The following is a 23400-nucleotide window of genomic DNA, read 5'->3' on the forward strand; positions in this document are numbered from 1 at the left end:
AAAGTTTGCTAATAATGAGTATATGTGATATTGTGCAATGATGAAGTAGTGATTTCTTTGTGTGTTTGTGATTAAACTTTAGAGATTTGTATGCTGAATAATATAGTTGTGTTTCAGATGGAAGCATGGCAACTTGAAAATTTAATTGATTGAATCTTGATGTATTTCATGTGTAATTAAATGAAAGTTTTTGTGATGTTTAGAATGTATAGTGTTGAGGGAAAAAATATCAATGAATATACGGTTATGAAAACAGAATTTTCATGCTGCAAGATGGTAAATCATTCAGCCAGAACTACTGGTAAGTGTCACTGTGCAGGCAAATGATCAGATTCTACAGGTTTTACTGGCATGATTTGTGTTGCATCATCAAGTACATATCATTTTGTTGTTGTTGAAGTGAGGTGGGGAAATGTATAGGGAATTCATGTACATTTTCATCCTGTTTTCTTCAGGAATATCCTGTACAAATAAGAGTTGGATGGTCTTTTAACTGATACCAGTAATGAGAGATCTGTGGCACAGGTTATATCCAGTGGCCAAAAATACATTTATTTGGTGATGAGCAGAGAATGTGAAATGTGGCTGAGTGACACGTGGATTTTATATATTTTTTCAAGAATGTTTTTCAAGAGGCATGTCAGACTGTAAAATGTGGCTGATTAATACATTAATTTTTAATTGTATCAAACTGTTTTTTTTTTTTTTTGAAAGACAGGTTTGTGTTTGACATATAACATGAAAGCTGAAGATGACACCATTTTAAATCCTGGAAGCAAAAATGGAGACAGTATCCGTCAGCTGTGGCATTTCCAAATTCAGCTGTATCTTTGTGAGAAACTGTGAGTCAGTTGATGTAAGTTTACTTCATCAGGCTGGGGACATGTCCAGGAGAGTTTCCCCTGGAAAGTCCTGAGGGCCAGCGAAAACAAAATCAGTGAATTTTCAAAGGTTTTGAAACTAAAACATAAATTCACAGAAATGGACTTGAACAGACTGGATGAAAATAAAAAGTACTCATCAGTTTTTTTTCCCCCACTGAAATCAACTGCTTTTCCACTGAAAATAGCAGATCCTCTGAGAGTTCCCCAGCCTGCCGGGCTGTGGAATCGGCCAGGAGAGTTTCCTATGAAAATCGGCGGGCACAACAGCCGAGTGGTTAAAGTGTAGGACTGTCAATCTGAGGGTCCCGGGTTCGAATCACGGTGACGGCGCCTGGTGGGTAAAGGGTGGAGATTTTTACGATCTCCCAGGTCAACACATGTGCAGACCTGCTAGTGCCTGAACCCCCTTCGTGTGTATATGCAAGCAGAAAATCAAATACGCACATTAAAGATCCTGTAATCCATGTCAGCGTTCGGTGGGTTATGGAAACAAGAACATACCCAGCATGCACACCCCCGAAAACGGAGTATGGCTGCCTACATGGCCGGGTAAAAACGGTCATACACGTAAAAGCCCACTTGTGTGCATACGAGTGAACGCAGAAGAAGAAGAAGAAGGCCAGGGGCCCAGGGGCTGCCTTAGGCACCTGGTGGGGTGCAAGGGCACCACCCTGTTGGGGGGTCCGAAAACGAAATTTGTGATTTTGAAATGGTTTTGGGGGCAGGTTTGTAGTAGTATAGTGGTAGTTGAAAAACTGGAGTCAAAAAGAAAAACTGAACCGGGCTTGAAACGGACTGAACGAAAATAAAACACACTTGTCCATTTTTTTTTCCTCCTCTGAAATCAACTGCTCTTCTGCTGAAAATAGCAGATCTGCTGAGAGTTCCCTAACCGGGTCGCCGGAGAGGGTGCAGGAGGTGGTGGAGGTCTGGAGTCGACCGGAGGAAGCGAAGGAAGTGGGGAAGGCGTCGGGTTGGCGCTGTTGAGAGGGCCAGAAATAGAGGGCCCAGAGTGACCGCGAATCGATTTCGATCGCGCCTTAATTTTAGCCCGATATCCCAATCGAACCATATAATTATGTGACCTGGTTCGAGACAAAATTTGACAAAAAACAAGAACGCCAGAGAATCGACAGACAGACAGAAAATACGAAAAAACTTAGTCGTATGGAGAGCACAGGAACAGGAGTCATAATGGCTGCCGGAAAAAGAGGGCACTAGCCAGCGGGACAAAGGGGAGGTTACCTACTTCCGGGAGGTTATCGGCCGTAGTTTCATTTTCTCCGCATAGGCGGATAGTAGTTTGCACAGGCAGGAATGTCAGACCCCTGCCGGAGTCTGCACTAGTTGGGTCATGGTTAAGTATGTGTAATTAAAACACACTTGTCCATTTTTTTTTTCCTCCTCTGAAATCAACTGCTCTTCTGCTGAAAATAGCGGATCTGCTGAGAGTTCCCTAACCGGATCTTCTGTTAAACATAGCTTTTGTGGGCTGAAAAAAAACAAAACAAACTTTTTCTTCGCATTCCACGATTATTTGCTGTGTATTGTTTCGTTGCAGGTGTGTAGAGCCCATTATAAGGTGAGGGTGAGTTTTTGCAGGTGGCAAATAATAAAATATATAATTATTATTATTATCATAAGGCAGGTTGCGATGAATTGGGATGAGAAACATTCTATCTGAAACAAGAATCTGTCAACAGATTGAAGAGTTCCACTCTTATACCGGCAAGTTTTTGAATGATATTACAGGACAAATAAAACAGCAAAAACAAACTAAAACGAAAGAACCAAAACCAACACCACCACCCAAATCCATTCACTATGCTTTTTTGTTTCAATTCAGTGACACACACACAGGCTCAAGTTTTGAATGCAGTTTATTATATATATATTTTTGTATTCTTGCTTTCGTTTCACATACACACGCCTTACTTTGGTCATATCATTCTTTTTTTCTCTCCAAGTCTGTTTTATCACACACACACACACACACATATATACCCATACACTGAATCGGACCAATCACCTTTCTTTTTGTACAATCTATGCACATACGTCAGACAGAAATTTGATATAAAAAAAAAAGAAAGAAAAAAAAAAGACGAAAAAATTATTTTCCCTTTAACTTTTTTTTAATTTTTTTTTTTTTTAAAGATGGGCACACTTCTATCGACACGAAACATAAACCACTTTCTTCATGTAACCATTTTTTCTTCTTTTTCAGTTTTTAAAAATTAAACTATAAACTACTTCAACAGTCTTGCCTAAAAAAAAAAGAAAAAAAAGAAAAAAAAAAAGTGTTCACAAATTCACAATGTGAAAACCCTGATCCACACAGACTGTAAGCAGATCATAGTACACAAATCATGTCCAGCTCAACACCAGTGAATGTTTTTTTTTTTCATTCATTCATGTCAGCAAAGTGTTGAACAAAAAAAAAAAAAAAAAAAAAAAAAAAAAAAAAGTTCCAATATAAACATGTAAGAAAGCCTTTAGTCTTTTGTCATCTCAGGATGTGAACAGAAAGGAAACGCACATGGTTCAGGGTTAAAAAAAAAAGAAGTCCCTCCCCCCCCCACCCAACCTCCTTTTGATCAGAATTAAAATCCAGCACAGATCCCTGTCACATTTCTGCCTATGATGATTTGCTGCTGAAAACGCAGTGGTGATATGCAAACCAGGGAAGAGCAGGTGGTGGTTATCTGAACAGACTGCGTCACATCTGAACCGCTTCCAGTCAAGTCTTCAACATGGACAAGGTAGTGATGATGATGATGTGATGATGATGATGCACAATTCAAAACCAATGCACACTTCTGATTAATTTAAAACGACAAAAAGCTGTTTCTCTGAGGTTTGACTTATCACTGCCATCTTCCATACAAGTTACCATGGACATAGTTACACACATAGCAGGGTAGTCACGTGCTATCGTAGCCCTAAGGGATGGCGGAATGTTCGCATTGTCAAATCTGCTTAAAAAAAAAGAAAAAAAAAAAAAGAAAAGGTCAAACACTTGGCAGTAGGATGAAGTTGATACAGTTGTGGTACAGACACAAATCAAAGAACACATTGACTACAAATGCACAGCTTCCCTAGGCGTCAACCACCAACACAGTTTCAACGTGGGTGATCGGCGATGTTTGCACATGAACAAACAAACAAAAAACAGGAGCCCTGGTTCCTGTCTCAGGTGTGTATGGCATCACTCCTACTGCGCTGGGTGTGCAGGAGCCGATTCAGGTGGTAGAGGATACAGACAGACTGTCACTTGGGGGGGTGGGGGTGGGGTTAGGATCCTATCCGGGGCCGCTTTGGTGATGGTGCTATGACGTCCTCATCTTCCTCCTCCTCCTCCTCTTCCGAGTCCTCGTCAGGGTAATCCACCAGGCCAATGAGTCCAGGCTGAAAAAAACATAACAGATTCAAACAACTCCCAACAAGTCCAAGCTGAAAAAACATAACAGATTCACACAACTTCCAGTAAGTCCAAGCTGAAAAAAACATAACAGATTCACAAAACTTCCAATCACTCCAAGCTGAAAAAAAACAAAACATAACAGATTCACACAACTTCCAATAAGTCCAGGCTGAAAAACAACAACAACAAAAAACCACAACAACAACAAAAAACAAAAAAACAACAACCAGATTCACACAACTTCCAAGTCCAAGCTGAAAAAAACAACAACAAACCATAACAGATTCACACAACTTCCAATAAGTCCAGGCTGAAAAAAACAAACAAACCAACAACAAAAAACCAATATAACAGATTCACACAACTTCCAGTAAGTCCAGGCTGAAAAACAAAAACAAAACAGATTCACACAATTTCCAATATGTCCAGGTTGGAAAAAAAGAAGAAGAAAGAAACAACAAAAAACCAAAATAACAGATTCACACAACTTCCAATATGTCCAGGCTGGAAAAAACCCCAAAAGATTCACTGAACTTCGTATGTCCTCTGCACACATGTCTTACCCTGAAACTTTGAGAATTGCTGCCTGAAGGGTGAAGAGGGCCGTATGTGCAAAACGACACGTCTTAATACATAGCAGTGAACATGGGAGTTACAACAAAGCCCACGAAGGATGAAGAATGCCCTGATCGTAACCCTCCCCCAACTGGCCTGGTACCCACCCATTCACACCTGGGGCGTGAAGGGAAAACGGGGAGTAAAGTGCCTGCCCAAGGGCACACCACCAGGACAAGACCAGGCTTCAAACCCTGACCATCGTGAAACACCGGATTACAAGTCCAGCACCTAACCAGATAAGATAAGATAAGAATAACTTTATTATCTCCAACTGGAGAAATTTGGTCAGGTGCATTATCACAACATAGACAAGTAAACAACATGGGGACCATAACTGTAAAAGTCAACAACAGCTTTTACAAATATTACGAAGATACAAATGTTAAAAATATCTTATACACCGTTTCATACATACGTCCACACACTGCAGGTAATAACTAGTATTCTTAATGTAAAAACAGAAAGAATAAGAAACATTATTTGAATATAATTATAAACATAGCCTACTATACTGCACACTGATTATAATAGACAGATAAGAATAAAGATATGTTACGGTAAACCGCAACCAGATAATCAGCACACACCCGCACCCACCCACCCCCCACCCACGCGGATTACCAGTTCTGCCATGATCCCTCCCTTCAACTTTTCCCTCGAATGGGTGGGCCAAAAGCAACCCAAAACTGCTAACTCCCAGAGGACTGTTGGCACTGTGGCCGCAACCGAGTGAGCTTGGGTACTGCTGTGTAGCAGGGATGTGAGCTGAACAGTGTAAAGTAACAGGACAGGACACCAGAGACTGGACAGCAACCCCCCTGCCCCTACCAGCCTCCATCTTCAGGAACATCTGACAATTTTCTTTAAGTCAAGGACTAAACCTGCACAGTGACTCAGTACACATATCAACCCTTGTTTCAGTCTTAACTGTGTGAAATGAACGGATGTTGATTTTTTTTTTTTTTAAAGTGCTTCAGAACACCTAAATCCATGAAAATCATACAACACAACATACATTAAAAAATGAAGCACCATAATTCCCTTGAGGACTTTTTGTCTGTCTCCTCTCTCTCTATATATATCTTAAAAGTGATTCAGTTTTAGCAGTCAACAAATCCCAGTGTTCTCCTGCAGTGTACCTTCTTTGTGACAGTGTTGGTTTGGTCGACAGGTTTGTGAGCAGCACTGCTGACGGAGGATGTCTGAGATGAGGTCCCCATCCGAGAGGCGGCTGCGCTGGGGATGGGAGAGTCAGGGCAGGCTGTGCCACCCAGGATGTTGGACAGTGGGGTGGTGGTGGTAGTGGTGGTGGTGGTACCCGACTTGAGGTTGATGTTGATGGGGCCCGGTTTGTGCAACAACCGCTGGGGAGAGTCCTTCAGGTCGGCCTGCTCTTTGGCTGAGACAGAAGCAAATGGGAGGTGATGTATGGTAGTTTTTAAGTAAAGTACCGTAAAGTTCGGTCTATAAGCCGCCACTTTTTACCCCTGCTTCAACCTCTGCGGCTTATTTGAGGATTTTAACGATCCCGGGAGTGTCAAGTTCTCGTCTATTCTTAGCTGCCCTTCAACTCACCAAAATCATCATTTCTGTCCATGAATTTTTGGATGAGCTTCAGGATAGTGAGCTAACTGTTCACGTTTTATAAATCAAATATGCACACATTAAAGCCTTCAGATCAGCATTCAGTTCTACTCTGCTAAGCGTACACCCTCATCATGCCGAAAACGCGATGTTATGCCTAGGATGCAGCCTTCAAATTGAAGGCGATCGACCTAGCAGACGACAGTGCAAGCAACGAACCAGCATGTTCATGAAGTGAAAGCGAGGTTGAAGTCAGTGACAAGATGGCAGAGGAAGCTGTGCTGGTTCTCTTCAACTCGGACACTGAAGACGAAGATTTTAGTGGGTTCAGTGAGCACGATGACGATGAATAAATGTGACTATCCCTAAATTAGGGATCTTATTTTCGTTGTGTTTATTTACTATTTTTTTGTGCCACTAGCAGTTTTTCGCTTGCTTTTCTTTGTGTTGTTTTCCGCTTGTGTTTATTTCATAACCTACAGTATCAACAGCTTTTCTGTAGTATCAGTATGAGTTCTGGTACCAGAAATAAGTGCGGCTTATAAGCCGGTGCGGCTTATGTATGTGTAAAATTCTATTTTTTCCAAAATTTAGTGGGTGCGGCTTATATACCAGTGCGCTCAATAGACTGAACTTTATGGTACATGGCTCATTTTATAAGGATATGAGAGTGACTGAAACCAATGCCCTGCTGTGGGCAAGGGTCTCATGAATAATTGTTTTTGCTATCTCAGGATCTGCCCCAATTGCTGTGAATGCATTCAATGCCAATAAAATTGTAGTGGTCTGCGTACAAACATCATCACAAACATGAAATGCTATACGCTCAAGACTTTGCAGGCATGAACTTTTAGTATGAAGTCACCAATCCAAAACTTTGATTCATTGGTTGTTTCATCGAGCCAGGCCCTGTCAGATTTGTGGCACTATCCTTTATCAATGTTCTCAACTCTAAGCGCAAAAAAAAAAAGAAAGAAAGAAAAAAAAAGAGACAACAATGATGATAAATAAGCAAATAAATATAAAATATGCAGACACAATTCACACACACACGAACACTTGTACAAGCACACACACACACACACACGCCCATATCCCCCACCTCCAACCCCCCACACATGTATACAAATATATTATGCACACCTGCATGTTCCAATATTCCGTTGTTCTCACAGTGTAGACATGCATACACACACATACCTCATCCTCTACTCACTCAAACACACACCTTATAAATATTATTATTATTAGTAGTAGTTGTAGTGATTTCATGTATTTATCTGTTATTTTATTTATTTATTTATTTTAATTTTAAAATTTTTTAAAAACTTTTTATAATCATTATTAATTTTTGTTGTTATTTTATTAAATTTTTTTTAACTTTTAAAATTTTATTAATTTTTGGGGGGTTATTTAATTAAATTAAATTAACTAATTTATTTTCTCAAGACCTAAGCGTGTTGGGTTATGCTGCTGGTCAGACATCTGCTTGGAAGATGTGGTGTAGCGTATATGGATTTGACCGAACGCAGTGACGCCTCCTTGAGCTACTGATACTATGTCCTCAATTCTGAACTCATGGCTGGAGATCCACAATGTTGTCTGCTGAACAATCAATTTCTCATACATAATGTCGACAAACCAAAGATTAGCCCAAGAATACAGCACACCCTGGTTGGACAAAAAAGATGAGTTTGTATTATACTCCATGTTTGGTGTTACATATACTTACCATGTCAAACTGATGCAAACTAGGCCTATCGGTTTGCTCTGCTTGGCCAAATTTCGCGCGGCTAACAGTAAAAAGACGAGCCGTCTTGCCCCGGTCCGCTCTCAGCCAATCAAACGCCTCTAAAAGCTATAAGCGCTGAATCATTCCTTTGGTCAATGCTCTCCACGCCATCTTGTCAGGTTTACGCTCTGTCTCGTCTTACGCATTTTTTGGCTATTAAGCATATTCATTTGGCCTTATTTTGCTGCGTGCGGCTTGTCTGTATTGTATTCTTACATTCTGTGCACTCGATTCGACTCGGCCCCAAAACTGGCAAGTTGGAGCAAAGATGACAAGAGTCCGCCAAGGGAACAAACTATGTCTCTTTTTTCACAAATGTTTACAGGCAAACACAAACAATCCAGGATTCATTTTCAAAATACTTAAACATGGAATTCTATCTTACAGGCAGAAGAAAAGTGAACCTTGGGGACGGGCTCAAGGGAAATGTGGGCTGTACAGAACTGACTGGCCCAAGCATGAGGACAGAGTACCAACCTGCCACTCACGTGAACAGATGCAATGAAAACACTCTACTATAACCATGGAAATTTTTAAAAATGAAACTGTTTTTGCATTCAAGAAAGAAAAATCCATATTTACTATCCCTCATTACTGATTCAGAGCTGCAAAAGCATGTGAAACCACAGGCATGCAAAAGCTTGGTCTCTGCACAAGATTCAGCGCAGTATAAATACTTTTATAATTATACAATCCACCTCCAGCAGTCATCTACAATCTTAATAATAACAACAAGAATAATGGGCATTTATACACTCTCTACCTTATCGGCACATGGACCCAGACTGCTAAAAATTAACATCAATAGAGGGGGGGAATGGCAACTAACATTTACAGAGATGCCAGCCCCTGCCAAGTGTTTGTAGGAACAATCAGGAAATCTGCTAGGAACATTTTGAATTTGGTAGGAACACTCGGACTCTGAGCCACATCATAACGAGCTGCTTGTTCCTTCCTTGCGGCGCTCCACAGCTTTATCCACTGGGCAAAGACACTGTTTTAGTGAGACGGGACTTCTTGTTCTCTCTTGCACGAGCAAAAATTAAATGACTGGTCCACACAATGCTGTTTCAATGCAAACACACACACGATTTGCTGAGCATCATCATGTGAGACCAAGGTTAATAGTGACCGCCCTGGTGTCATGATCGATAGGTCTAGAGCGTCTGGGTAATGTTACGACAGGAAAGCATGTGACCATGTTAAGTAGCTGAAAATGACGTCGGAACAAACTGAGATTGAGTGTAAGAAAATACGGCAAAATCGTAAGTGGAGTGATGGCCTAGAGGTAACGCGTCCGCCTTGGAAGCGAGAGAATCTGAGTGCGCTGGTTCGAATCATGGTTCAGCCGCCGATATTTTCTCCCCCTCCACTAGACCTTGAGTGGTGGTCTGGACGCTAGTCATTTGGATGAGACGATAAACCGAGGTCCCGTATGCAGCATGCATTTAGCGCACGTAAAAGAACCCACGGCAACAAAAGGGTTGTTCCTGGCAAAATTCTGTAGAAAAATCCACTTCGATAGGAAAAACAAATAAAACTACACGCAGGAAAAAAAAAAAAAAAAAAAAAAAAGGGGTGGCGCTGTAGTGTAGCGACGCGCTCTCCCTGGGGAGAGCAGCCCGAATTTCACACAGAGAAATCTGATGTGATAAAAAGAAATACAAATACAAATAACAGTTGGCATCTCTGAGTATGGGGTGGGGGAAAACGGCAACAAACATTTAACACCTCAGGGCACTATCATCAAGACTGAAAAACAAGACAAATGTGTCAGTGACAACATATGCACCTTTTTTGTGTTCCCAAATCTTGTGGATGTTGTCCAGGTCAGCGTCCAGCTTGTGTTTGAGGAGGTCAGACATGGGAGGCGACCCCTCCACATCCTCCGGCTCGTCCTCCTGGTCGAACCACAGCTCCTCCTCCTCCTCCAAGGTGCGGATGTCACGCCGGAACCGACTGTTGCGCAGGAACGACGCTGCATGTCTGATGGCCAGTGGTGACGAAAGAAAAAACAATGGGGAGATTTGAACTACATGGTTCTGTCATTTGTACTGTCAAATTTTGGATAGTTGAACTGTAAGCAAAATCCAGACATTTGTACTCTAAAGTTAATTAATTTGTACAGCAAAATTCAGACTCAGACATTTTGTACTGCCAATTTCAATAATTTGTAGTATTGTACTGCAAAATCTGTCACTTGTACTGCAAAATTCAGTAACTTGCACTGCAAAATTTAGATATTTGTACTGAAAAACACAAACAAAACCCCAGCACCCTTGTGCTCCAAAATTCAGGTATTTGTACTATAAAATACTGCAAAATTCAGATATTTGTACTACAAGTCATTTGTACTATAAAATACTGCAAAATACCATCATCTGTACAGCAAAATTCAGTTATTTGTACAGTCCATAAATACTGTAATAAATAACGTCTTTGTGCAAAATTATGTATGATGATAATGTGTTAGCAGCATTTCCTTCCACTCACAAAGTGATGTATCACAACCTGAAGCCAACTACAAAAAAAAAAAAAAACACACCAAAAAACAAACAAACCCCAAACCAACAACAAAAAACCCCCACAACTTTCTCCTTGAGTTTGAGTGTATGCACGCACATAAACTTATACTGTTTACAAACAGTTGGATACGGGCATTTCAGGCCCGGTCTCACACAGCTACACACGCAGTCACACACACACACAACACACACGCACAACACACACACACATCACACACAAAACACCACCCACACACACACAAAACACCACACCCACACACACACAACACAACACACCCTTCAATGTTCATCTTGTCCTTGAGGCGATCCTGCTGCTGGTCGTAGCGCAGCTTGAGGGTCTCAAACGTCTTGACGTACTTCACCCCTTCCAGCTCCTTCTGGAAGTTCTCCACCACGTGGGTGGACAGGGTCTTGATGTCCTCCTGCACACAACACACAAACCAAAGCTGTCTTCGGTGTTCACACCCCAGTCACAGAAAACCTTCAACAAGTTGCTCCAGTGACAAAGCATCCGTATCCTGATCTCTCTCCCCGAGCTGCTGGTACACTTGCGTGTGAACTTCTTCTTCTGTGTTCGTGGGCTGCAACTCCCACGTTCACTTGTATGCACACGAGTGGGCTTTTTACGTGTATGACCGTTTTTACCCTGCCATGTAGGCAGCCATACTCCTTTTTCAGGGGTGTGCATGCTGGGTATGTTCTTGTTTCCATAACCCACCGAACGTTGACATGGATTACAGGATCTTTAACGTGCGTGTTTGATCTTCTGCTTGCCGTATACACACGAAGGGGGTTCAGGCACTAGCAGGTCTGCACACAATGTTGACCTAGGAGATCGTAAAAATCTCCACCCTTCACCCACCAGGCGCCGTCACCGTGATTCAAACCCCGGACCCTCAGATTGACAGTCCAACGCTTTAACCACTCGGCTATTGCGCCCGTCTGTGTGTGTGAACAAATGCTGTACACAATGCTTTGTTAAAGTATTTTAGTGCTTCATAAATCTACTTTGAAAACAGCGAAAACAAAGCAAGGTTACACTTGGTCACAAACTTAACACTAAATCAGGTCAACTGTAAACCTTGAAGCTGGCACGAGCGGTGTAAAATGTGATGCACGAAGAAAGGCTAGTTTAACTCACTCGGGACGACAAGTTTTCTCCCTTGCTTTTCCCCACAGACGGCCCATTTGTAAGGGTTTGGAAAAAAATTACAAAAAATACAAAATACTGTGTAAGAAAATGAAACTTTCAGAACTGGTTTATTACGTGTTGAGCTATTACATATATAAAAAAAAAAAAATTTCTCATCTTATTTTTACAGTATTGCCATATGTAGAAAATACTGCCAATTTTTCAACCCGAATAACCATACCAATGCTCGCTTTCTGCATTTAATTCGCTTTCTTCTTCGTCATCATCCACCTCTTCAATGTCCGACCCTTCAGTTTGTAGCATTTCAAGTACTTCGGCAACCCTAAAACATTGCCGTCACTGCCTTATTCGCTTCACAACATTCTGAGAAGAGGCCGCTTTGCTAACAGGCTGGCATGCGAGCAGATAACTGGTCAGTGACTTTGTCAGCGTGTGTGCGAGACAGGCCACACATCCCAGACTAACCAATTATACTGTTCGATTGTGGAGTGACCCAGAATAGCGTACTCTGCTTGGCTAATCACAAAATCACGTGTACAGCGCATGATGGAATTTTACTTTCGGAGAATGCTATTCCATTCCTTCATCCGAAACCGAAAGAGTTAAAAACAATGTCTGAGAACAAAGAAATTTGTCTAAACTGTCAACAACCTCATAAACAACAACCCCATAAACACCATACATGTTTCTAGTGTGATTAATCTGCCACTCACCACTTTGATGAACTCAAACAGTTCAATCAGAGCCGAATTGAGCAGATTGTATCTGTCCCCATTGCGAAGAAACAGGCTGATTATTGGCTTGAAAAGATTGCCTTTGATGATGTAGCGATAGTAGTGTTCCTCCTTGAGACCAATGATCTTCCTCATGAATCGTAAGGCACCTGGAACAAGATTCAAATACTTTATTACTCAAGGATCAAGATTTCAGGCATTGCCTAGTCTTCCAATCTGTCCTTGTGACAACAATAATGATAAGACACAACAATAATAATGTTGGTAAACACTACTACTACTACTACTGATAATAACAAGACAATCCAAGCCTACGGCTGCAATTTAAGAACAGTGACTTCTGATTTCTGTGTGTGTGTGTGTTCAACTGCCTGCCTCATCTGCCCTCTCAGAAGTGAAACTGCCAATCTGTGACACACTTGCACGGCCAAGCACAAGGGGTACACAGGGAGCAAGTAATGTCAAACTGACATGAGGCCATCCTCAAGTGGAGACCGTGCAGTACTCATGTGGAAATTGGCGTTATGCGCTGCCGGTTTTCCATACATCACTCAAGACAAGCTGAAGAAGGAAATGGGTTCAATATTCCAACATGAGGGCAGGGGAACTATACACAACAACATGAGGCAGAGTGAGGGAGAAAGAGATAAAGAACAAGAAAAAGAGATAGAGAACGAGAGAAAGAGAGAGAGAGCGGGAGAGACAGAAAGACAGGGGGAGAGAGAAGCTAAAGTGGGAAATGGATTCAATATCTGAACGTGAGGGGAGGGGAACTACATACAACAGCAAAAGACAGAGAGTGAGGAGAAAGAGAGACTGAGAGAGAGAGAGAGAGAGAGAGAGAGAGAGAGAGAGAGAGAGAGAGAGAGAGAGAGAGAGAGAGAGAGAGAGAGAAAGAAAACGAGAGAGTGAGAGAGAGGGAGACAGAGAGAGAGAGAGAGAGACAGGGGGAGAGAGAAGTTGAAGAGGGAAATGGATTCAATATCTGAACATGAGGTGAGGGGAACTACACACAACCAAGAGAGTGAGGAGAAAGAGAGACAGACAGAGAGAGAGAGAGAGAGAGAGAGAGAGAGAGAGAGAGAGAGAGACAGACAGACAGACAGAGGGAACGACAGTCACATACACAAGACAGGGAGAGAACGCCAAAGCGCAGACAGTTAAGTTTCAAAGAGGTCTCTAAGCGTGTGCACTGATCCATGTAAGCTACACCCACATCCACTAAAGTGAAGACCCCCCCCCCCCCCCCAAAAAAAACAACAACAAAAAAACAAAAACAAAAACCAAAGAGCAACTGACAAAGGACGAGGAAGGCGTGTTTGGATCCCAGCAGCACAAGGACCCGCTTGAGGAGGTCCCTGTTGGTGATGTACTGCCGGATGTGGTAGGTGTGGTGCTCCACGCAGAACGACAGCAGCTCCAGGATCAAGCTCAACAGCTGGGCAGTTTGGTAGTCATCTGCACACACACAGGGCAGACACATGACACTGCTGCTCATGGTGAGCACAGCCACCAGAGGGGTTGCTGCCAAACACCACCTCCTTCAAAATGATCCTTGGATCTAAGGAACCTGCCATTACTACAACAGCCCAGTCGACCACACATGCAGAGATGTGAACCTCTGTCAAGTGTTTGTAGGAACGATCAGGAAATTTGGAAGGAACATTCTGAATTTGGTGGAAACACTCAGACTCTGAGCCACATTAGAAAACGTATATCTTATCTACTTGGGCTTACCTACAACATAGTGTAACTGCTACAATTAAACTGATTGGTCCACTGCTGTTTCAATGTAAACACGCACGCAGTTCGCTGGGCATCATCACGAGAGACCAAGGTTAGTAGTGACTGCCCTGGCCTCGTGATCGACAGGTCTAGAGCGTCTGGGTAATGTTACAACAGGAAAGTATACGACCATGCTATGTAGTTAAATGAACTTGTCGGAACAATTTTGATGTTGGCGTCACGTCAGAACAAACAGCAATCAAGCGCAACAAAACACAGCAAAGTTGTAACAGTTGGCATCTATGGACACTTAACATGGCTGCTCACGGTATGCACAGAGGGCAAGTTGCTAAGGACCTTCTTTAAAATGATCCTCACGTTTGAGTAACCTGCCACCACTACAAAATTGTCCAGCCGAGAGCACATGGCCATAACCGGACTGCTCAACTTAAATAGAAAATTGAACCATGTTAAATACAGAACCCTGTCACACATGAAAAACAACAACACCAAACCATTCTGTGGAGGTGGAAATAGACATTTTTGTAGCACAAAAATTATCTTCACTTTAATTGCCTGAACAGTTATCTACAATCGAAATAATCAGGGAAAAAAGAAGTCCAGATTCAGAATCTACATTCATTTTCCTTCACAAAATGTCAACTTTCTGTCTGTATCTCCAACAGTTTTTGTACTACTACTAAAAAAAAAAAAAAAATCATTCATCACCCCTGAATCCACAAAATTCCCAGGCAAAGGGAAAGAACTTCTTTTTAGACACAATTCTCTGGATTCAACTGGTTAAAGGTGGATGGATCAACAAGGCAGAAAACAAGAAAGGGAGAAACAACAGAAAAACAAGAGAGGCAAGGCCTTCAAGACTCACTTGTGATACACTTAAAAAAAAAAAAAATCCAAGCTTTTTATGTATTGAGTACAATTTCAAAATGTAATGTTTAAGATGAGAAAGATCAGTTTAAAGCAAATTAAATCCCCTAGCATTAATTACAGAGTAATTTCCCTTTTTTTTTTAACCTGCACCAAAACGTTTGCAAAATAAATAAAACTTCCATGCTTAGCAAAAGAAGTTCCTGTTTGAACAAAAAATGATAATAATGACTGATCTTGTTGTTGGGTCAGAATATCAGATCAAAATGCCAAGTTTAGAGAATACAAAAAATATAACAGTAAATGCAGTTTGCATATAATTAAGCTTCATTTTTAAAATTTTTTGGTGCCCATCCTAGAGGTGCAATATTGTTTTAAACAAGATGACTGGAAAGAACTGAATTTTTCCTATTTTTATGCCTAATTTGGTGACAAAGTATTTGCAGAGAAAATGTCAATGTTAACGTTTACCACGGACACACACACACACACAGACAACTGAACACCAGGTTAAAACATTGACTCACTTTGTTTACACAAGTGAGTCAAAAAGAAGGAAAAGACCAGAAACAAAGACAGCAACAGAAAAGAGGACGTTTCCTGCACAGAATTTCCAGAAAGTGGGGATTCTGTTCATACTGAGAGAGCCCTCAGCATCCCCATGGCCGAAGACACCACTTTTTAAATGCATGCGACATGGTGTGCGTGCATCATTTCTATATCAAACGCAGGCAACAGTATGCCTTCAATCTAATATTCAGCAATCACCTACAGTGAGCAACACAAAAAGAATGAATAAAGCTGGAAGTGGAGTGATGGCCTAGAGTTAACGCGTCCGCCTAGGAAGTGAGAGAATCCGAGCGCGCTGGTCGAATCACAGCTCAGCCGCCGATATTTTCTCCCCCTCCACTAGACCTTGAGTGGTGGTCTGGACGCTAGTCATTCGGATGAGACGATAAACCGAGGTCCGGTGTGCAGCACGCGCTTGGTGCACGTAATAGAACCCACGGCAACGGGGGGGAGGGGGGGTTGTTCCTGGCAAAATTCTGTAGAAAGGTCCACGTCAATAGGAAAAACAAATAAAACCGCACGCAGGAAAAAAAGAAAAAGAAAAAAAGGGTGGCGCTGTAGTACAGTGACGCGCTCTCCCTGGGGAGAGCAGCCCGAATTTCACACAGATAAATCTGTTGTGATAAAAAGAAATAGAAAATAATGATTCAGTCTGCCTTTCAAGCAGGGATAGAAAAAATAGGACATCTGCACAATAATTGATAATTATACATGTTATGTACCCCCACCCCCAAACAACCATTTACATGACATCTGCATAATAATCTATAATTACACATGTATTGCCCCGCCCCTCCCCCCACAGACAACCATCATACTAGAACAAACTGTGATCTCACCTCGACTGGGTTTCTCATCAGCAGTGTTGGCGAACAGTGGTGCAGTTAATACATGCATACTGTGCTTGTAGAAGAAAGTCAAGAACTCTGTTTTCTCAGATTTCTGAAACACGCCAGGAAGAAGAGATAAAAATAATGGTTTTGAAAAAAAAAAAAATAGAGGCACAACATGTAACGAGTATGATTTTCTTCATAAAAAATTCACAGCTTATGACGAATCACTGATAAACAAAGCCTATTTACACTGATTTAGTATCTTAATTTTTCCTGTCCATTTTCTGTGTGAAAAACTTTGTCGTTTAAAAAAACAAAGCATTCCTTACCATCGGTACTTTTCCATCTGTATTCCTGCATCTTTTGCAAACACTCTGATGGCAGACTGTGATTTTACATCAGTTGGCTCCATTAACAAATTAAAAAAAAAGAAAAAAAAAAAAAAAAAAAAAGAGGGTGAAATATAGCAACTGATAACTGGCTTCCATTCTTAAAAGACAACAACAAAAAGCAAAACAAAACAAACAAAAAGACAACACCCCCCCCCCCACCCAAGGATGTTAAAAGAAAACAAATAAAATTTGTTTTATGAAGTCAAAAGCAACCTTCTGAAGTAAACGCAGGAAGTGCTTAGCAGTTACTGTTCAAATATCTCGTGTCAAAATAATGAAACCAGTTTTCTATGAACACCGACAGGTTACAAAGTATTTTAACCCCCCCCCCCCCCCCCCCCCCTCTTCCATTTTAAACAATAACAAAAAAGCAGATTTCAACAAAGTCCATTCTGAACAACAAAGACTGAGAATGACGCACACACACAGTTATGCTGTAATTTCCTCTCTGTCATGGAACATGATTACAAGTCAGGTCGTTTATAATGACAAGGAGGAGGAATTTTGTTTAATGTCCCGTCACACATATCAGTGATTGGAGACATTTTGTTAAAGCATTTATGAATACATCTGAGTATTATCGGTTAGAAGGGGTGGGAGATGTGGATGAATGGAGGGTTGGGAGAAACTGGGCAAATGAGGGTAAAAATGTGGGTGAAATTTGGAAAACAACAACACAAAAACCCCTCTAAATACAGTTACAGGAAATTACTTAAAGGACTTCGTAAAAGAGAAGTCATTAAACTGACAAACGAAACAACTGATAATGAATGCAAAAAGTCAAAAACATTAACGTTCTCAGTCACTTGTGAAGACACACTTTCGTGTACATAAGGCTTCATCAAGCTACAGTGAAAAATTATATGCTCAATGCTCAGGTTACTAAAGCATATGCACTTGACATTAGAACAATATTTGGTCTGTAATGAATTTGATAATAGTCTGAGAGCTAAACTCAGAATGACAAGCTGACTGATCCCTCTGATGGAAGGACAGGTACGAGAGATGGCTTTCTCTTGTCTTCAATGACTCTCCGGCTGCTTGTCAACCCAAAATAGTAACACAGCATCTGATGGGCCTTCACCTTCTTTCTTCTTCTTCTGCGTTCACTCGTATGCACACGAGTGGGCTTTTACGTGTATGACCGTTTTTACCCCGCCATGTAGGCAGCCATACCCCGTTTTCGGAGGTGTGCATGCTGGGTATGTTCTTGCTTCCATAACCCACCGAACGCTGACATGGATTACAGGATCTTTAACGTGCGTATTTGATCTTCTGCTTGCATATACACACGAAGGGGGTTCAGGCACTAGCAGATCTGCACATATGCTGACCTGGGAGATCGTAAAAATCTCCACCCTTTACCCACCAGGCGCCGTCACCGTGATTCGAACCCAGGACCCTAAGACTGACTGTCCAACGCTTTCACCACTTGGCTATTGCGCCCGTCTGGGCCTTCACCAAAACTGCTGGCTTCTCCCACATAGAAGCGAAGACACATCAGTCGTTCCCAAGGAGAGAGAACAGGCCTCAAAACCAACACCGAGAAGAACGAATCCATGAGACTTGGCAATAAATAGCAGGCCCTATCCACCTGGAATGTGAGAACACTGGTGACAAGTTTGTCAACCCAGATAACTGAGATAGTGTTGGCTGCAAAGGAGGCACAGGTGAAGACAGGAAAAAGCACATTAACAAAGCTATGCAATCACCACCCTCTTGCTCACATGGAGACAGACCTCTCCAACCAGACATGAGACTGTTCAACAGAAATGTGAAGACTTTAGTGATACATGGATCAAAGACTTGGAGTCAATTGCTGACAAACTCCAGAACTTCATCAACTGATATCTAAGATGTGCTATGAGCGAAGGTGGCCAGAAAAAAATATAAAATCCCAGCCAACCAGAAAGAACCAAGCAGATTCCCATCAGCAAAGGAAATCAGGAAAAGGAAATGGAACAGGATCGGTCACACACCCTGCGCAATCCTCCCGACATCAGCAGAAAAGCACTGGAAAAGAACTTTTACATGAAACGGAAAGTGTGAAGACCAAGGCAAACATGGTGAAGCTGCACTGAGGATGAGATGAAGGGAGCCAGACGGACACCGATCTGTCTGAGGAGAAAGATCTGAATGGAGCCCATGGGAGAATAATTGTTGTGGCCCAGTGTTCCTCAAGGACTCCAAGGGAATAAGCTCAAATTAACTCTCTCCGGACGACAGAATGCATGAGCACTCCTACATAAAATGTATTTGGATTCGGACGATGGAATATGGAATGGAATAGCATTTTCCAAAAATAAAAATCCATCATGTGCTGTACACGTGATTTTGTGATTAGCCAAGCAGAGTGCGCTATTCTAGGTCTATGGTATGATTGGCCAGGCTGTAATGTGTGGCCTGTCTTGCACATACGCTGACAAAGTCACTGACCGGTCGCCTGCCAGCCTGTTAGCGAAGTGGCGTTTGAAGCGGGTTCTCCTCAAAATGTTGCGGAGTGAACAAGGCAATGTCTTAAGAGTTGCTGAAGTACTTGAAATGTTACAAACTGAAGGGTTGGACATCGAAGAGGTAGATGACGACGAAGAAGAAAGTGAATTAAGTGCAGAAAGTGAGCATGGGTATGGTGATTCAGGGTGAAAAATTGGCATTATTTTCTACATAATGGCAAAAAAGAAATTTGATTTTTTTAAATATGTAATAGCTCAACACGTAATAAACCAGGTCTGACTGAAAGTTTCATTTTCTTACTCTGTATTTTGTATCTTTTTGCATTCCCCCCCCCAAACCATTACAAATGGGCCGTCTGTGGGAAAAGCAAGGGACAAAACTTGCCATCCCAAGTGAGTAAAGTGAATATAATACTATATTAGCTAACGAGACAGAGACAAGACTGTAGGAAAGTCTTGAAAGTTACCCCCCTCAAAAAGGAAAAATGGAAGAAAAACACAGCAAACATTTCAACAGGCCCATAGTCTAGAATTCAAAAGACTGAAAAAAAGGGGGGGATTATTTCCATTTCTGTACAATTCTATCCTGTGTCTTACAGAAATAACAAAAGAATAAGTTGCACATTACACTGGCAGTGGCAAGCATGTTTTCTGGATCCAGCAACAGGCGCAGGATTCCCATCAACTGCATGGCACCCCCCAGTTCTGTGCAAACCCGAACAATACATGTATATTGATCTACGTACTGAGACAACAGTTCTTTATCAAGTGTGTGTGTGTGTGTGTGTGTGTGTGTGTGTGTGTGTGTGTGTGTGTGTGTGTGTGTGTGTGTGTGTGTATATGTGTGTGTGTGTGTGTACATGTGGTATGCATGCATGCTTGAGTGTGCACACGTATGTGTAAACGAGTGTGAGCAGTTGGAAGGTCTGTATGTGTAAATGCTGACAAAACAAAAGAAAACAGTCCATTTCAAACTTAAATGTCGACACATTAATCACACATACAGTTCAGGACTGTGTACTACACATACACATCTGTTTCTAGCTCCAGTCCTCACAGATGGGCAGCTAGGCACACACACAATCAAGCCTCAACAAATGATGGAAATCAAACAGGAAAACTGTAAATGAATAACTGATAAACCCTGTGGATAAATGATGGAATTAAGAAAATAACAAAGAAAAGACAACAGCAATATATACATTGAATGTTTCAGAACTGACAAAACATAACTATAAAAAAAAAATTATTATTTTTTTTATAATACAAATTACAGCTGATAATATTACCAAGGAGAAAGAGACGGAGAGATACCGAGACTTAGCCTTGAAGTTGCATAGGACAAATGTTACACAACTTACTAGCGAGGAAATAAATATCACATTTTTTTTGGCATGTTTCACATGTCATGTGAACCTTCCACTTGAGATCCAGTCAACAATAATCGCCTTTTGTTAACAATGTCAATGTATTTATGATATGAGAGAGAATGACATACGCTTAACTTTTCATTGTGAAAATTACTTTGTTGGTGATCTAAATTCAAATGCTATAATTTGTCTTGCTTCGTGAAAAAACACCCCCCCTCCCCCCCTGAAATTCATGAAATCAATCAAACAATTTAATATTCTTCTTTGATCATGGACTGCCACTCCTAAGTTCAATTGTATATATACATGAATGGGCTTTTACGTGTATGACCGTTTTTCATCCCCACCATACAGGCAGCCATACTCTGTTTTTGGGGGTGGTGCATGCTGGGTATGTTCTTGTTTCCATAACCCAGCGAACACCGACGTGGATTATGCCATCTTTAACTTTTGTATCTTGATCTTCTGCATGGAGATGGAAAACTCTTCACCCTTTACCCACCAGGCACTATGACCAGGATTTGAACCCGGGACCCCACAATGACACAATCCCACAAAGTATACTTTGCAAACTGTGTGTGTGTGTGTGTGTGTGTGTGTGTGTGTGTGTGAGAGAGAGAGAGAGAGAGAGAGAGAGAGAGAGAGAGAGAGAGAGAGAGAGAGAGAGCGCGAGCATACCTGGGTCAGCATCGTTGACCATCTGTTCAATGACTAGGTTGATCAAGATGTCCTCCTATTGAAAACATAGTCAAATAAAAAATATATATATAAAAATACTGCCCATCAATGCACTCACAAACACGCATAAAGCAGCCATCTTTCACACACACACACACACGCACATACAAAGGTATTCAGAAACTCACAACAACTGCAGCCACAATGAAGTCTCCCGTCAGACCGATGGACAAGTAGGCAGACAGGCTTATCTGTTGGTGTGTGGAGAAGAGGCTGATTCTGGATGCGCAGCACTTCCTACAGGTGTTGCAAGGGAAAACGTCTCCAGAAGTTGAGCCCTGCTTCCTTTGCCCACGCTTCTCCTTAATGGCCAGTGTTCTCTTGTTTTCAAACATCTTTATGCCACTAGAGCACAGCATCCAGCGAGAGCGGCCAAGGGCATCAGTTTCCCAGGAAGTGATTTCTATGTCACAGGTTTCTATGTCACAGGCTTTGAGGTTTGTCTTCAAGGTGTCCTTGAAGTGCTTGCAGGGTCTTCGAAGTTCACAGTGGCCTTCCTTCAGTTGGGCCATACAAGAGCATCTTCAAGATCCTGCTGTCTGTCATGCGGACAACATGTCCTGTCCAGAGTAGCTGGCACTGAATCAGCAGGCTTTCAATGCTGGGCAGGCCGCTCCTCTCTAGGACCTGGAGGTTGGAGACCCTCTCTTGCCAGTTTATGCCGAGATCTTTCGTAGGCATCTCTGGTGAAACTGCTCAAGTTCTTGATTGTGACGGTGGTACGTCGTCCATGTTTCACAGCAGTACAACAAGGTGGACAGCACAACAGCTCTGTAGGTTTTGATTTTGGTGCTCAGCCTGATGCCTTTGTTGTTCCACAGCCTGTTGTTGAGTCTGCCAAAGGCGGAGCTGGCCTTGGCGCATCACTTCTGCATCAAGGGCTCCATTGCTGCACAGGGTACTGCCGAAGTAGCAAAACTTGTCGACTGACTTGATCTCTGTGTCATTGATCTTGATTGCAGGTAGGGGTCAGGCACTGGCGTTCTGTGAGCTAGCCGGTTGGTACATGGAGTCGGTCTTGCTGAGGCTGATGGTGAGTCCAAAGCACCTGCAGGAGGTTGAGAACCTGTCCATAATGAACTGCATGTCCTCATGGGTGTGTGCAGCAAGTGCCCAGTCATCAGCGAAAAGGAACTTTCTCAACAGTGCCTCAAACAGCCTGGACCTGGCGTGGAGTCGCGACAAGTTGAAAAGTGCCATCTGTGTGAAACTGGATGTAGATGCCCCGGTCACAGTCTTGGAAGCCACAGGAAAGCAAGAAAAAACACACAAAAAGTTAACTGTCAAGGAAGATCACTGGTACCTGAGCTACCATGATTGCCTCCCTTAAATTTCTGACCCTGATAAATTCAGATGAAATTTCTGATGTATTGTTTTCTTGGCTTTTCCTATTCAATATTTAACCAACTATATTCAAAGGTGACCAAGAAAAAAAAAGAAAAAAAAGAAAGAACAACAAAAAAAACAAAACAACAACAAAACAACCAACCCCGCCCCCATCTATCCTGTTTAAAAAAAGTGTACAGCAGAAGCCTGTATTTGTGTTTGTGGAATACTTTGAAAGGGAAGGGAAGAATCCTTCCCCCCAACCCCCCCCCCTTTTTTTTTTCTTTGAGAAAGTACCAGTTTTTGACAGCTTTTCTTCCACACATTTGTCTGCTGGTAAAACTGCATGCAGTAATGGCAACATATCTAGAGAAGAAAAAAAAATATGGGT

The 23400-nt window shown here is 41.9% G+C and overlaps 1 protein-coding gene across 1 annotated transcript in view; it reads right to left on the reverse strand.

The window, feature by feature from the left end:
• Positions 1-2863: 2863 nt before the first annotated feature.
• Positions 2864-23400, reverse strand: part of LOC143296159 (serine/threonine-protein phosphatase 4 regulatory subunit 3-A-like) — a 30077-nt gene continuing 9540 nt past the window's right edge. Inside the window, exons 8-16 of the mRNA XM_076607962.1 lie at positions 21624-21678; positions 20204-20280; positions 16737-16839; positions 14014-14172; positions 12694-12863; positions 11104-11249; positions 10095-10288; positions 6066-6325; positions 2864-4292 (exon numbers count right to left, since the gene is read on the reverse strand). Coding sequence (XP_076464077.1) covers positions 4179-4292; positions 6066-6325; positions 10095-10288; positions 11104-11249; positions 12694-12863; positions 14014-14172; positions 16737-16839; positions 20204-20280; positions 21624-21678 — 1278 coding nt within the window. The 3' untranslated portion in view covers positions 2864-4178. The remainder of the gene's footprint in view (positions 4293-6065; positions 6326-10094; positions 10289-11103; positions 11250-12693; positions 12864-14013; positions 14173-16736; positions 16840-20203; positions 20281-21623; positions 21679-23400) is intronic.

This window comes from Babylonia areolata, chromosome 21 (assembly GCF_041734735.1).
Source record: "Babylonia areolata isolate BAREFJ2019XMU chromosome 21, ASM4173473v1, whole genome shotgun sequence".
Lineage (NCBI taxonomy): Eukaryota > Metazoa > Mollusca > Gastropoda > Neogastropoda > Buccinidae > Babylonia > Babylonia areolata.